Consider the following 15,961-nt stretch of genomic DNA (forward strand, 5'->3'; position numbering starts at 1 on the left):
ATTCAGGTACTCAGATCCAAGCTATTTTTATTCGGGATAGTTGAGAAGAAGAAATAGGGACCAGTTGTGGAGATTTCAAGTAGCTGACTCTGGATCTCTGGTGCTTGTAGACACAGAAGTTTGTTATAGCAAACATTTTTTTTTTTTTTGGGGGGGGGGGACATAAGTTGAGAACCACTGCTGTACAGCATATCCTTGGTCCTATGATTCATGTTCTGACATCCTTACATGTGATGTAATTGTGAGGAAGGAGCAAGCACATAATAGAAAACATGTGCTTATTTTGCTAACATAACTTTCCTGAAGTTCAAGAAAAATGAAAGGCAGCTGTTTGAGTATATACACAAAATAAAAACCTGGCCCTGATGTGTTTAAAGATGAATATTACAATTGCTCAATGTGAAGTTTTGAAATGCTTGAGTTTTGTATATATACTGTATTCAGCAAGTTCTATTTTTAATTATTTTTAAGGTTTTATATTAGCAAGAGCAGCCATATTATCCATTTCCATTTCATCAAGTGACAGATTCATCTCTGTGCATGGGAAAACATGAATGAACAGTATGCAGGAAGAGTTCTGACAGATTCCAGAAAACAATCAACAATCCATTCCAGGTAATCCAACAATGCTGTTATCCGAGGAAGAGATGCCAGTCTGTCCCTTAGATTAAATTTTTTTTTCGTCATTTCATTCTCTGAACAACGGTATTTAGATCCTCATAGATCTGATTTCTCTGAGATTTTGCAGAAGCCCCATCATTTAGTCTAACCAGTCACTACCACATTTGAAAGATGTCCAGCTTACTAGCACCATTACTTAGGAATAAGGAAACTGTATTTTAATGTATTTGATACTTTTTCTTGAAGGGCTTTGGATACCTGGGCTCTACAAAGACAATTGAGGGTAGGAATTTTTTATCTTTTATTTGGGTTTCTTCAATTTTTTTTAACGTTTTTATTTTAGAGAGCATCACAAATATACATAACAGTACAGGCCTCCTTTTACAAACTGCGATGGCAGTTTCTAACATGGCTCTCTGCGCTAGAAACTGCTATCACAGTTTTGTAAAAGATGGGGTAAGACAAAGTGAGCTCTTCAGGCCTAAATACAATAATTACCAACATCAGTAATAATAATATCTTGCAATATTCCTCTCATAACATAGAACCCCCTTCACCTCCCTCCCCCCACACTTCTTTGCTAGAAAACAGACATATGGTACATATTGAACATGAGAGAAATAAATAAGATTATATATAATAATGAAAGAGGAGCAATAGAGAGAAAAAGAAATGAGCTGGAAACAGACATTCAGACCAGATTTGAAGCTAGCTCTGGCAAAGTTGAGTGGCTGGCACGATAGCCTCATTGTTATGATAGGATCCGGAGATACTTTGAGCAGAAGGAACAATTATATAGATGTTATGTATAATAGGGGATTTTGGAGGTGGATGATCATTTGTTTCTTGCTGGTGAGGGGTACGGGATGGTAGAGGGGAAAGGGATTTATAGAAAGGTATAGAACAGTGTATCTCAAACTGTGTGCCAAGGCACACTAGTGTGCCTCCTGAGATTACAGGTGTGCCACGGTACACTGGGGAGGAGGCGCCAGTGCCAACTGACTGCCTACAGGACATGCCTCTCGTGGCGAGAGGCACATCCTGTAGACAGTCAGCTGGCACCATCACCTATCCTTCTCTCTGGCCCTCTTCCCTTCTGGCACCCCCCACTGGCATCTCAGGGTCCGCCTGGAGGGCCTTCACATACACGCAGACATCGACGTGATGATGTTACGCATGCGTATGATGTCATCACAATGATATCTGTGCACTTCCAGGTGCCTCGAGCTACGGCCACTACCTTTAGTGTGCTGCAGCTAGAGAAAGTTTGTGGGACACTGGTATAGAAAGTATATTATAGATTTAACTTTATTGAAAGATGGGTGCATTAAAGAAATCACATGCACTTGTCAGATTGTTGTATACTTACCAAGCTGTTTGCTTATGATTTATGTTCAAGTTGATCTGTTCAATAAAATTATTAATTAAAAAAAAAAATTTGAATGAACAGGTGTTCCAGGCCTGCATCAAAGTTGATTACCACCTCTCCCAGGGGGCTGAGGCATCTGTCTAGCACACACTGTGTAATCTAACATACCTTCTATGTCATGCCTTGCACATTTCACCCAATTAACTTAGCTTGTAGAGTATATGGCCATTCAGAAGTGAATTGTGATAGCAAAGCTCAAAACACGACAGGAGATGAGTGATATCAAAATGTTGCCAATGATCCCTAGAGGGTGTCTTGAGGATTGCATGAGATAGAATTTCTATTGAGATATATTTTTTGATTTTATAAACATAAGGGATTTTGGAGCAGTGACCTCTTTTTTTCAGTGTTTTTACCTAAGATGTGCCATACTGGGTCTGCTAGTAGTTAATCCAAGTCACAGGTACTTAGCAGGATCCCACAGGGTAGATCTATATATTGTTTATTGCTTCTACCCAGAGATAAGCAAGGGCTTTCCCAAGTTTAAATGGACTAATAGTAATATGTTCCTGGAGGAAAAGTCTGTAACTGTCTAAACAGCTTTTAAATTCAGCTATGCTAGATGCCTTGACTGCATATTTTGGCAAAAAATTATATGGTTTAATTCTACATTGAAATGAAAGAAAATATATTTTCAGTGGTTTTAAATGTACTGTTAGTTTCTTGGAGTGTCTACTTGTCTTAATTCTGATTTAAAAAAAAAAAATTATATTCTTTAGCACTCTCCAGACCAGTAGAGGTTAATCTTTTCAAATGGGTATATATCCAATCATGACCAGCAGGTGGAGACTGAAAACAAAACTGTGGGACAGTATATAATATACTCCCTTCTCTATTTACCTCAGTCTTCTTTCAGTCTCCAGCAGGTGTTGATGTGATCTGTACCCATCTCCCTTGGTAGGGCTGTTGGAATTTGTTTAGAGGGTTTATAGTCCCTGTTTTTGGCCGGACGGAGCTTGGGCGGGCCCTGTTTGGGGGTTCGTCCGACCTCGGGGGTGTCAAACCCGGCGGGTCTCGAGCGGGGTCCCTCCCCCCACTTCCTCCACCTCCCCACATTTTCTAGAGGAGCCTCAGCAGTAAACCTTGCCCCCTAAATCAAGCAAGGCATATTGCTTCGAGAGCCTTTGGAGTCTGTTCTGTAAAAAAAAAAAATCCTGAGGTAGTGCTGGTCTGGAGGGTTGTTTCCCTTTAAGAAAACTGTATTTTACTGTATTTTTTCATCTAACCGGCACTTTTTTATAGCTAGGTCGCGTATGGAGCAATGAGCACTTCTAAAGGGAAAAAGTGCTCATTGTGCTCCAGGCGCGAGGCACTCGTGGCCGGCCTGTGCAAGCGGTGTTCAGGCCGGTGCGGTGGAGGAGCTCTGTCGGCAGCGGCTGCAGGCGCCCAGAGCTCCCCGCCGATGGTGCCTCGCGAGTCGGCTGGGAGCAGTGGGGAAGCCCGGTCTTCCCCAACCGCCCACGGAGGGATTCCCCGAGCCGCCGACGGTCGGGTTGTTGGGGATTCCCTCTCAACTGATGTTTGACAGCTGATGCCGACTTGCCTGTTTTAGTGGCTGGGACTGTTCAGGCTTCTCAGCCGCTACAGGCTATGGAGGGAGCATTTTTGGCGGGAAAGTCGCCATCTTCTCAGTCTGGCCCCTCCATTTTGTCTTCCACCTCAGGTGACCTTCCCCCTGTATTGGAAAAACAGGGGCAGGTTTCTGCTGGGTCACCTGCTGTGGCAGGGAGTCCCTTGGGACCCTCGGGGGGGTTTTTCCCCTGATTTCTTTTTTTCTTTGTGCAGAGCCTATTTTCAGGCGGCTGGGGGTCCCGGATGCGCTCAGGGGGTTTCGGGGAGTGGGGTTTCCTCCGCGCTCCCTGTGGCTTTGCCTCTCTCGTCTGTTGTGGCGTCCCCTCCTCCTCCTCCCTTGTCCAAGCGTCCGCGGGTGTCGTGGACGAGGATTTATGGTCGGAGGAGCGTGTCGGTCTGGATGAGGACCTGGAACCTTCTGAGGATTTCCAGGACCCTCTCGTGGGGACGGCCGCTGGCGGCGGGTTGTCGGGTTTCCCGTCCTCCGGCGAAGAGGCGTCCGTGGTGCGCCTTTTTCAGAGAGATGAGCTGCCGGACCTGATTCAACAGGTTTCTTCGGTGTTGCGTTTTGAGGATGCGCCACCGGAGACTCTGCGTGTGGGGGACCCTCTGCTACGGGGGATCCGTACCGTTTCCTGCTCTTTTCCCATGCATCAGGATATTCGGGATATTATACTGGAACAGTGTAAAACGCCGGAGGCGCCGTTTCGTTTGGCGCGCGTCATGGCTCGTTTGTATCCCATCCCAGAGGGGGATCGGGCTACTTTAGCATCGCCAGTCGTAGACGCGGTGGTCTCGGCGATTTCTAAGTGGCATACCGTGCCTGTTGAGGGCGGTTCTGCCTTGCGCAAGTTGCCTTGCGGTTCTGAGGAGCGCAAGTTGGAGAACATTCTTAAGCAATTTTCAGGTCTCTGCCTTTGGGGTCCAGGCGGCTATTTGTGGGGGGCTGGTCGCTCGCGCCGTGTTTCGGTGGGCTGAGCGTGTCCTGGATCGGGAGTCTGATGACTGGTCTTTGGTGGATCAGGAGGTGGCGAAGATTGAGATGGCTGCCTCGTTCCTCTCAGATGCTCTTTATGACTTGGTGCGGATCTCGGCTAAGTCTATGGCCTTTGGCGTGGCCGCGCGGCGTATTTTGTGGCTGCGCGCTTGGTCGGCAGATGCTGCGTCCAAAGCTAAGCTAAGCTTACTAAATTTCCCTTCCGGGGGTCTTTTTTGTTTGGGGAGGAATTAGATAAGTTGCTTCAGACTCTGACGGACTCAAGAGGTGCTCTCGTCTGCCTGAGGACCCGTGCCCGCCCTGCGTCTCGGGGTGGCACTGCCCGGGGGCGTTTGCGGGAGTTTCGCAAGTATCGCCCTGGGCGTGGGGCTGCTTCTTTCCCGGCTCCAGGGTTTTCCAGGGGTCGGTTTTTCCAGCGCATGCAGCCCTTTCGGGGGGCCCGTCGGGGGGCAGGGAATCCCTCCGCCGGTTCCCCCGCTTCCCGTCCTGCACAATGACTCTTTGCCGGCACCCTCTTTGGTTCCGGTGGGGGCCCGGCTGCCCGAATCCAGCGGGGGCCTACTTTAAAAAGCGAGCAGCGTGGAAGCTGCATTTAAAAAGATCCTGACCTCCTCACCGATCCAGCGGGCAGGCAGGAATCGAGGCAGGAGCCCGATCCTGCAGGGGCGTTGAGCCGTTTCCGCCCCCCCCCCCCCGAATCCAGCGGGAGCCTACTTTAAAAAGCGAGCAGCGTGGAAGCTGCATTTAAAAAGATCCTGACCTCCTCACCGATCCAGCGGGCAGGCAGGAATCGAGGCAGGAGCCCGATCCTGCAGGGGCGTTGAGCCGTTTCCGCCCCCCCCCCCCCCCGAATACAGCGGGGGCCTACTTTAAAAAGCGAGCAGCGTGGAAGCTGCATTTAAAAAGATCCTGACCTCCTCACCGATCCAGCGGGCAGGCAGGAATCGAGGCAGGAGCCCGATCCTGCAGGGGCGTTGAGCCGTTTCCGCCCCCCCCCCCCCCCCGAATCCAGCGGGGGCCTACTTTAAAAAGCGAGCAGCGTGGAAGCTGCATTTAAAAAGATCCTGACCTCCTCACCGATCCAGCGGGCAGGCAGGAAATCGAGGCAGGAGCCCGATCCTGCAGGTGCGTTGAGCCGGTTCCGCCCCCCCCCCCCCCGAATCCAGCGGGGGCCTACTTTAAAAGCGAGCAGCGTGGAAGCTGCATTTAAAAGATCCTGACCTCCTCACCGATCCAGCGGGCAGGCAGAATCGAGGCGGAGCCCGATCCTGCAGGGGCGTGAGCCGTTTTCCGCCCCCCCCCCCCCCCCGAATCCAGCGGGGGCCTACTTTAAAAAGCGAGCAGCGTGGAAGCTGCATTTAAAAAGGATCCTGACCTCCTCACGATCCAGCGGGCAGGCAGGAATCGAGGCAGGAGCCCGATCCTGCAGGGGCGTTGAGCCGTTTCCGCCCCCCCCCCCCCGAATCCAGCGGGGGCCTACTTTAAAAAGCGAGCAGCGTGGAAGCTGCATTTAAAAAGATCCTGACCTCCTCACCGATCCTGCGGGCAGGCAGGAATCGAGGCAGGAGCCCGATCCTGCAGGGGCGTTGAGCCGTTTCCGCCCCCCCCCCCCCCCGAATCCAGCGGGGGCCTACTCTTAAAAAGCGAGCAGCGCCAACGGCGCGCCTTTGTGAAGCGACACTTATTGAAGCGACATCCCTTGAAATCCTCAAAATAACCTGTATAACATGATAATTTGTTAGCACTGTTTATCACCATAAGAACCTATACAGACTGATAAGTTGTTAGTACTGTTTATCTCCATAAGAACCTATACAGACTGATAAGTTGTTAGTACTGTTTATCTCCATAAGAACCTATACAGACTGATAAGTTGTAAGTACTGTTTATCTCCATAAGAACCTATACAGACTGATAAGTTGTTAGTACTGTTTATCTCCATAAGAACCTATACAGACTGATAAGTTGTTAGTACTGTTTATCTCCATAAGAACCTATACAGACTGATAAGTTGTTAGTACTGTTTATCTCCATAAGAACCTATACAGACTGATAAGTTGTTAGTACTGTTTATCTCCATAAGAACCTATACAGACTGATAAGTTGTTAGTACTGTTTATCTCCATAAGAACCTATACAGACTGATAAGTTGTTAGTACTGTTTATCTCCATAAGAACCTATACAGACTGATAAGTTGTTAGTAATGTTTATCTCCATAAGAACCTATACAGACGAATAAGTTGATAGTTACTGTTTAGCCCCAAAACAATCTATACGTCCTCCTTATAGTCTGAGAAGATACTAGTACTGTCTATCCCCTAATATCCTGACAAGCACAGACAAACTGCTATAGCTGACACTCTTCGTTTGTGCTTCCCATTCCTACTTAACTTTGATAGTATTCCCCCGAACCAGTAGGGACCCTCACAATTCAAAGAAGAGCTCCACTTCTCACAACAGTGGGAAGAAAACTCACCCATCTCTGAACTCACTACTGAAGGACACAGACGCTACAGAACAAAAGGGAAAAAAATAAAATAAAAACGCCTCCTCCTCCCCTAACATCCCCACACCTCCCAACCTGCACATCACACCAGTTACCAAACAGCAGAACCTCCTGCACCCTACACAAACACCACCATGCCTCCCAACTTTTCAACAAACGTACTCCTACATCTACTACTCTTCCTACTTCTAACCAACAGAAAAACAGAAGGTTATCACACATCCTCTATCCCAACCTTAACAGAATCCCAAAGGTTCCCACTACCTACCAGAAAACTTCATTCACCCAGAAACCTGATAGATTGCTCCTCACTCAACCACATCAGTATACCAACCAGCTGGGGAAAAAGACCACCTCCAAAACCAAAGCCAGAAAACCGCAACCATCATCCACAAACCAAAGAAAATCTCCTCCACCCAAACCGCTCACCCACTCCCCAAACTCTCAACATCTCATTATCCTGCGCATACATGAACATCAGATCAATAAGCACAAAAGCAGACCTCATTAAGGACTGGATAGTTAAAAAGCAACTAAGCTGCTTATTCCTATCCGAAACCTGGCTAACCTCGGAATCCGATCCCACCATCACAGAACTATGCCCTATAGGTTACAAAATAGAACTGATCTGCAGGAAAAAAAAACGTGGTGGAGGTCTAGCCATCATACTCAAAAACAACATCAATATAAAGACCCTAGACAAACACACCACCCCTCACCTAGATCTCCTAGCCTGTCAACTATCCGATGATTCTCTCACAGGAACACTAACATGCATCCTCTGTTACTCAACACCAGGAAAATGGAATGACAACAAACAAGATATCGAAGAATTTATTTACCAGAACTCCCTAACCTCACCTCATAATCTAATCCTAGGAGATATAAACCTCCATCTTGAAGATCACAACTCTAAACAAGTAATAAATTTACTCTCATACCTCAAAGCACTGAACTACCAGATCCTCGACCCCCAACCCACACACGAAAAAGGCCACCAACTAGATGTCGCTGCTTACATGACCCAACACCCCCACAAACCCGAAATCCATATCTCAAATGGGGCCTGGCACCCCTCACTCTGGTCAGACCACTATGAATACACCTTTAACATCAACTGGCCTCAAAACATCAACAAACAACCGCCAAAAAAAACCTCCTTCAAAACACGCCAAAAAAATTGAACCCCCCACATTCTGGGACAAAGCAGACCACTCCATCACCAACACAGCCCCCAACGAATTCATATCCCAATGGCGAACCATAAGCGAAACCATCCTGAATGAACTAGCCCCAGAAAAATTAAAATTTAAAATATGTAGACCTTCTGATAAATGGTTCGACTCCGAACTCCTCCAATCAAAAAAGCTCTGCAGACAACTAGAGAGAGACTGGAAAAAAAATAAGAGCTTAAAACACACTAAAACTGCATGGAGAAATCAAATTAACCAATATAAAACCAAACTCAAGGAAAAACGGAAAGCCTACTACTCCAAAATGATAGGCACAAAAATCCCAGACACAAAAAAGCTATTCAACCTAGTAAAGAACCTCACTGATACTAAACCTTATCTTGCCACTCAAGGTACCCACCCACCGACAGCCATCCACCTAGCAGACTACTTCAAAAACAAAATCACAAATATCAGAACCGCATTCATCGATACACCCACCCATCTCGAAAAGATAACAACAAACCCAATAACAGGCGAAGCCATCGTAGCAGACAGAAGCTGGTCCAACTTCCCAATCCTACTTTGGTCGGATATGAACCGACTCTACAACAAATACAGCCATGCCTCCAGCGAACTAAATAATTGCCCCACCTACCTGTTATCAAACGCCTCCACCACATTCAAAACCAACTTTATGTTATGGATTCAAACCACACTAACAGAAGGCCAATTCCCACAGGACTTAGGAGAGATCTTAATCACCCCAATCATGAAAGATCACAAAGGCCCAATAGATAGCCCCTCCAACTACAGACCTATCGCTTCAATTCCAATATACGTCAAAATAATAGAAGGCCTAGTCACACAATACCTCACAATCTACCTGGAAAAACATAACCTACTCCACCCCTCACAATCAGGATTTCGAACCAACCATAGTACAGAAACACTACTTGTCTCTCTTCTAGATACAGCCCGGCAACACATCAGTAAAGGAAAAAAGATGATACTAATACAACTTGACCTCTCTGCTGCATTTGACCTAGTTGACCACACCATATTACTACAGATACTCGACGCCATAGGGATCTCTGGCAAAGTTTACAACTGGTTTCAAGGGTTCCCCAAATCAAGAACCTATAGGGTAAAATACAATGATATCAAATCAGAGCCATGGGCAAATCCCTGCGGAGTTCCACAAGGATCACCTCTCTCACCTACACTCTTCAACCTCTTTATCTCCTCCCTAGGAGCCACCTTAGATAACCTAAATGTCACATCCTTTAGCTACGCAGACGACATCACCATACTCCTCCCCTTCGACCCTTCAGAGCCCACCACCACCGCAAAGCTGGAAACAACCCTAGATACAGTAGAAAAATGGATGATGGATCATAAACTAAAACTAAACTCAGAAAAAACAAAATTCCTCCTGCTCGAAAAAGCCAAATCTCCTACCATCACAGAACTGATAATCAAAAATACCAAATACCCAATACAACCCGAACTAAAACTACTAGGAGTCACCATAGACAGATGTTGCACAATGCAGTCCCAAATCAACAAGACGACCCAGAAAGCTTTCCTAACCATGAGAAACCTACGCAAAATCAGAAAATTCTTCAACCAAACACAATTCAGACTAGTCGTACAATCCCTAGTCTTAGGTCTGCTGGACTATTGCAACTCCCTATATCTTCCTTGTCCAGCCATTATGATAAAGCAACTCCAGACCATACAAAACACCGCCCTCAGACTGATCTACTCACTTAGAAAATATGATCACATAACAACCGCCTTCTTAGACTCCCACTGGCTACCCATACAAGCACGAATTCAATTCAAATTCCTCTGCCTATTATTCAAAGCAATACAAGGCTCTTCCCCATCCTACCTAAACAATCGCTTAAACCAGATCTCCACCACAAGACAAAGAAGAACCCCAAATCCTTTTGCCTTCCCTCCACTCAAAGGCACACAACGCAAGAAAATGTTTGACAACCTTCTGGCAACACAAGCAGCAAAACTCAACCATTCCATCTCCAACCTGCTGACAACATCGGACGACTTCAAAATATTCCGTAAAGAAATCAAAACCCTGCTTTTTAAAAAATTCATCCAAAAACCTTAAACCACTTCACCTACCTCCAGCTAAGTTCACCTACCTCCAGAAAATTCACCTACCTCGACTGAACTCATCTACCACCAGACAATCCTCCCCCAAGTATCACACCTAATCACCCTTCATATAAACAGACCATAAAAAGATTGTAATCTTGCCTACTCTAACTGTGTTCCATTTGCTAATATCACACTGCTAGGCACTGTCAGTTTTCTATCCAACCCATAAGATCCCCAAGAAAAAAAAAAAAAAATAAAAAAAAATAAAAAATTTGTATCCTCACTGGAAAATGTCCAGTAAAATCCTCTGTAATGTGATCATCTCTGGAAATGTCCAGTCAAATCTTTTGTAATCCGCCTTGAACTGCAAGGTATAGGCGGAATAGAAATCCGTAATGTAATGTAATGTAATGTAAAATTTTTCCCCAAATGGGCCGAGATCACGTCCGATCAGTGGGTCCTGGAGGTGGTGCGGGACGGTTATGCCCTGGAGTTCACCCGCTCTCTGTCGGACCTTTTCCTAGCCTCTCCATGTCAGACTCCTTGGAAGACGCAGGCTTTTCGCCAGATCCTTCAGCGCTTGCTATATCTCAAGGCAGTTGTTCCAGTGCCCCCTCCGGAGTGGGGTACCGGCAGGTACTCCATTTACTTTGTGGTGCCCAAGAAGGAGTGGACCTTTCGGCCCATCCTGGATTTGAAAGGGGTCAACAGGGCTCTCAAGATTCCCTCTTTTCGCATGGAAACTCTGCGGTCGGTCATTCTTGCGGTTCAGCCGGGGGAGTTTCTCACTTCTCTCGATCTGACGGAGGCCTACTTGCATGTTCCCATTCGGGCCTCTCATCAGCGCTTCCTTCGCTTTGCAATCTTGGGTCGGCACTATCAGTTCTGTGCGCTTCCCTTTGGTCTGGCCACGGCTCCCCGGACGTTCACCAAGGTGATGGTGGTCGTCGCGGCAGCCTTGCGGTCGGAGGGCATTCTGGTACACCCCTACCTGGACGACTGGTTGATTCGGGCAAAGTCGTTGCAGGAGAGCTCCCGGGTTACGGCTCAGGTGGTGGAGTTTCTCCGGTCGCTGGGCTGGGTGGTCAACCTTTCCAAGAGTCGGTTGGTCCCGGCTCAACGTCTGGAGTACCTTGGGGTTCTGTTCGACACCTCCTTGGGGAAGGTCTTCCTTCCAGAGGCCCGGGTGAGCAAATTGCTATCTCAGATTCGCCTGCTTTTGGCGTCCCGGTGTCCTCGGGCGCGAGATTTCCTCCAAGTATTGGGGTTGATGGCGGCGTCCCTGGACGTGGTGAGGTGGGCGCGGGCCCACATGCGTCCTCTTCAGTATGCTCTGCTCCAGAGGTGGTCACCCCAGAGGCACGGTTTGGATGTTCCTGTCCCCCTGCGAGGCATGGCGCGCTGCAGTCTGCGTTGGTGGCTCCGGACCCCTCACCTGGTTCAGGGGGTGGGTCTGGATCTCCCGCAGTGGACGGTGCTCCTTACGGATGCGAGTCTCGGTTGGGGCGCTCAGTGTTTGGGTCACTCAGCTCAGGGCACCTGGTCCACGGAGGAGGCCTCCTGGTCGATCAACGTGTTGGAGACCAGAGCGGTCCGTCTGGCGCTGTTAGCTTTCCGCTCCCTTTTGTTGGGCAAGTCGGTCAGAGTCCTGTCAGACAATGCCATGGCAGTGGCTTATGTCAATCGTCAGGGGGGCACCAAGAGCACTCAGGTGGCGCAGGAGGCCGCTCGGCTCATGGTTTGGGCGGAGTCCCATCTTCTGGACCTCTCGGCCTCTCACATAGTCGGGGTAGAAAATGTTCAGGCAGACTTCCTCAGTCGTCACTTCCTGGATCCAGGAGAGTGGTGTCTCGGCGCCGTGGCCTTTCAGTTGATATTGCAGGCTTGGGGGCAGCCCCTGATGGACCTGATGGCCACGAGTGGCAACGCCAAAGTGCCCCGCTTCTTCATTCGTCGCAGGGACAGTCTGGCCGAGGGTCTGGATGCTCTGGTCCAACCGTGGCCAACGGAGGGGCTGTTGTATGTGTTCCCTCCTTGGCCATTAGTGGGCAGAGTACTTCTTCGCATTGTTCACCATCCGGGTCTGGTGGTTCTGGTGGCTCCGGATTGGCCTCGACGTCCGTGGTATGCGGATCTGGTGAGGCATCTGGTGGCGGATCCTCTTCCTCTGCCTCTCTTGGACGATCTTCTGACGCAGGGTCCCATTCCCATGTTCGACCCGTCTCCCTTCTGTCTTACGGCTTGGCTCTTGAAAGGGGTCGCCTTAGTAAGAAGGGATATTCAGATAAGGTGATCTCTACACTCTTGGGGTCCCGGAGGCTTTCTACCTCTCGGGCTTATGTGCGGGTTTGGCGTCTCTTTGAGGGGTGGTGCCGGGCTCGGGGAGTGGTCTCTTTTCGCGCTTCCCTGCCTAACATTCTAGAGTTCTTGCAGGATGGCCTGGATAGAGGCCTGGCTTGGTCTTCTCTCCGGGTTCAACTTGCGGCCCTGTCGGCTTTTCGAGGGTTGGTGACAGGTCAGCGTTTGTCGGCCATTCCTGATGTGATTCGCTTTTTGCGGGCGGCCAAGTTGCTCAGGCCTCCCCTACGGCCCTCTGTTCCCTCTTGGGATCTCAATCTGGTTCTCTCTGTTTTGGTGAGCCCGCCTTTCGAGCCGTTGGATGGCTGTTCTTTGAAGGACCTTACTCTGAAGGCAGTCTTTTTGATGGCCATTACTTCCGCTAGGCGTGTTTCTGAGCTACAGGCTTTCTCTTGTAGGGCTCCCTTCTTGGAGTTTTCTAGGGAGCGGGTTGTCTTGCGGCCTGTTCCTTCCTTTCTGCCGAAAGTGGTTTCTCCTTTTCATGTCAATCAATCGGTGGTCCTCCCGGTCTTGGATAGTCGGGAGGGCTCTTCTGAGCAATGGCAGCTGCACAAGTTGGATGTCGGTCAGGTCCTCCGCTCTTATGTGCAGCGGACCCGGGAATTCCGGACATCCGATCATCTCTTTGTCCTTCTGGCGGGTCCTCGTCGGGGGGCTGGCGCTTCTAAGGCTACTATTGCGCGCTGGATCAAGGAGACGATTGCTTCCGCTTATCTTCTGAGACAGAAGCCTGTTCCGGAGTTTCCCAAGGCTCATTCCACTCGGGGTCAGGCAGCTTCTTGGGCTGAGTTGTCGCTCGTGCCTCCAGTGGATATTTGTAAGGCTGCGGTTTGGTCCTCCTTGCATTCCTTTGTTCTACATTATTAGGTAGATGTTCAGGCGCGTCGGGGTGCGGTGTTCGGTGAGCGTGTTCTGGTATCGGCCCTTCGGGGGTCCCGCCCGTGAGAGGGACTGCTTTGGTATGTCCCATTTGTAAAGATTAACCTCTACTGGTCTGGAGAGTGCTAAAGAAGGAGAAATTAGGTTCTTACCTGCTAATTTACTTTCTTTTAGCTTCTCCAGACCAGTAGAGGTCCCCACCCTGTCTGTTGTTGTTGTTGTTGTTGGGGCTGTTTCGCAGTCAGTTTTTTGTTTTTTGCTGCGGGTTCTAGTATTTTTCTAGGGCCGGGGAGAATTGAAGAACAGCGGCTGTGGCTCGGCTGGCTTAGCTGGCGAGCTGTGGGGACATTTTCCTTCGGGTATTTCTCCTCTGCATTTTCCAACAGCACTTGGGTATGTTAGTTGTTACTTCTGTTCGGAGTATTGTTTTCTTTCTGTTTTCCAGTTCTTGGTTCTGCTTGGCTATTCGGCAGACTGAGGTAAATAGAGAAGGGAGTATATTATATACTGTCCCACAGTTTTGTTTTCAGTCTCCACCTGCTGGTCATGATTGGATATATACCCATTTGAAAAGATTAACCTCTACTGGTCTGGAGAAGCTAAAAGAAAGTAAATTAGCAGGTAAGAACCTAATTTCTCCTTTAAGCAGTCTACCCCCATGATGATTTTATAGATCTCTATCATATCCTATCAGGGCCTACTCAAGCCATGAGCCAGATGAGGCACTGACTCAAGATGCCCAAGGTGGAGAGTGTCAGAATCCCCTGCCTCCGATGTTCCTGACTTACCCCACGATGGGGAGGGGTTGGAGGTGCAAAAACAAAGGTTGGCTCTTGAGCCGGCCCTGCCTCTTGCCTATCCAGTCTCCAAGATGAAGAGTCCTAACCCACTTACCTGTGATCATAACAAGCAGCATGACTCTTCAGGCCATAATTATCATGGTGCTTTTCGGAAAGAAATTAAGACTGCATTGTTCGACAGATTCATTTCCCAAACAGAAGTTTTACTAAATTTAATAATTTTATACTGACTATTCTTGAGAAATATGTTCTACTTTTACTATTTGTATTTTGTAAATCTCTGATTGTCCAGTTCTCTTCAGTAAACTGCCTAGAAGTTGTATGATTGTGGCGGTATGGAAGAATAAATATGTTATGTTATGTTGTTATGAATTCATACAAAATAAGTAAATGCTCTTTTGCAAATTTAAATTTGTATTTTTAGAGCCTGCAAATAGAAATAGAAAAAGAGCCAAATGCACTGAGCCGAAGAAGCCTGCTGCTAAAGCTCCAAAAGTTCCTAAAGCTGCCAAGTCCAAAGGGAAACAGGAAAAGATCACAGACACCTTCAAAGTGAAAAGAAAAGTAGATCGTTTCAATGGAGTCTCTGAAGCAGAAATCCTGACCAAGACTTTACCAGATATTCTCACCTTCAATCTAGATATTGTAATTGTAAGTCAGACTTCTTCATTAATATGGTAACAACACAAATTGGGCATTTCATACTATTTTTGGCAGATAAAACCATAGCAATCATCTTAGCTGCAGTCTAAAAGCTTAATTTCAACCTTCCAAATAGACCATGTCAATAGTGCTAAAGGGCTAGATACATATGAAGATCAGAATGCAAATGTTCAGGATGTAGCTTCTGAGACAATGTGATCAGCAAAGGAACCTCTAGGAACCAAGTGGAAGGAGGCAAGAAAGATGAGAAAAGGCAGTTGGGGGAAATAGATTAATTCTATTTTTACTTTTATCTGTTTGAAACAGCAGGAAGCCATCCAACTGAATGTAGCAGAAATTATGTGGGAAAACAGAGGGGCAGAGAGAAGAAAGGGAGTTGTGATCCCTCAGCATAGAAGTGATACTGGATGTCAAACTGAGAAATTCTGATACCAGTGAAGAACTGTGGATAGGGAAGAGAAATAAATTGAAGAACCCCAGGGTGAGGGGCAGGAAGGTTCCCATTCCAAGAAATCATAATGGAGAGAGGTAAAATAAGCATCAAGTTTCACTAAAAAAGCAAGCACTAAAGGAGAGTGGAAAGCAGAGTTTATTGGGTCTGCTTTGTAGGCTGCAGAGAGGTCAAGCAGGATATTAGATCAAGGGTGGTGAGATATGCATAGTGTCAAAGCAGTAAAATTAGAGGAAAGGGTACTTCCAGTATAATAAAATGGCCAGAGGCAAGAATGCAATATTTAGAAGACAGGAAACCATTTCATGATAGATCTTACAGAGTTGAAAGCCAGGATTAAAATCAGACAAAAACCAAAATCCAACAAGTCTACAGTAAAGAAACAGTG

General features: G+C 47.5%; 1 protein-coding gene across 1 annotated transcript in view; it reads left to right on the forward strand.

Moving 5' to 3' along the window:
- Positions 1-14,530: 14,530 nt before the first annotated feature.
- The window catches only part of TDG (thymine DNA glycosylase), a 28,753-nt gene continuing 27,322 nt past the window's right edge, over positions 14,531-15,961 (forward strand). Inside the window, exons 1-2 of the mRNA XM_033951782.1 lie at positions 14,531-14,600; positions 14,884-15,110. Of these exons, the coding sequence (XP_033807673.1) occupies positions 14,531-14,600; positions 14,884-15,110 (297 nt within the window). The remainder of the gene's footprint in view (positions 14,601-14,883; positions 15,111-15,961) is intronic.

This window comes from Geotrypetes seraphini, chromosome 7, assembly GCF_902459505.1.
Source record: "Geotrypetes seraphini chromosome 7, aGeoSer1.1, whole genome shotgun sequence".
In the NCBI taxonomy this organism is placed as follows: domain Eukaryota; kingdom Metazoa; phylum Chordata; class Amphibia; order Gymnophiona; family Dermophiidae; genus Geotrypetes; species Geotrypetes seraphini.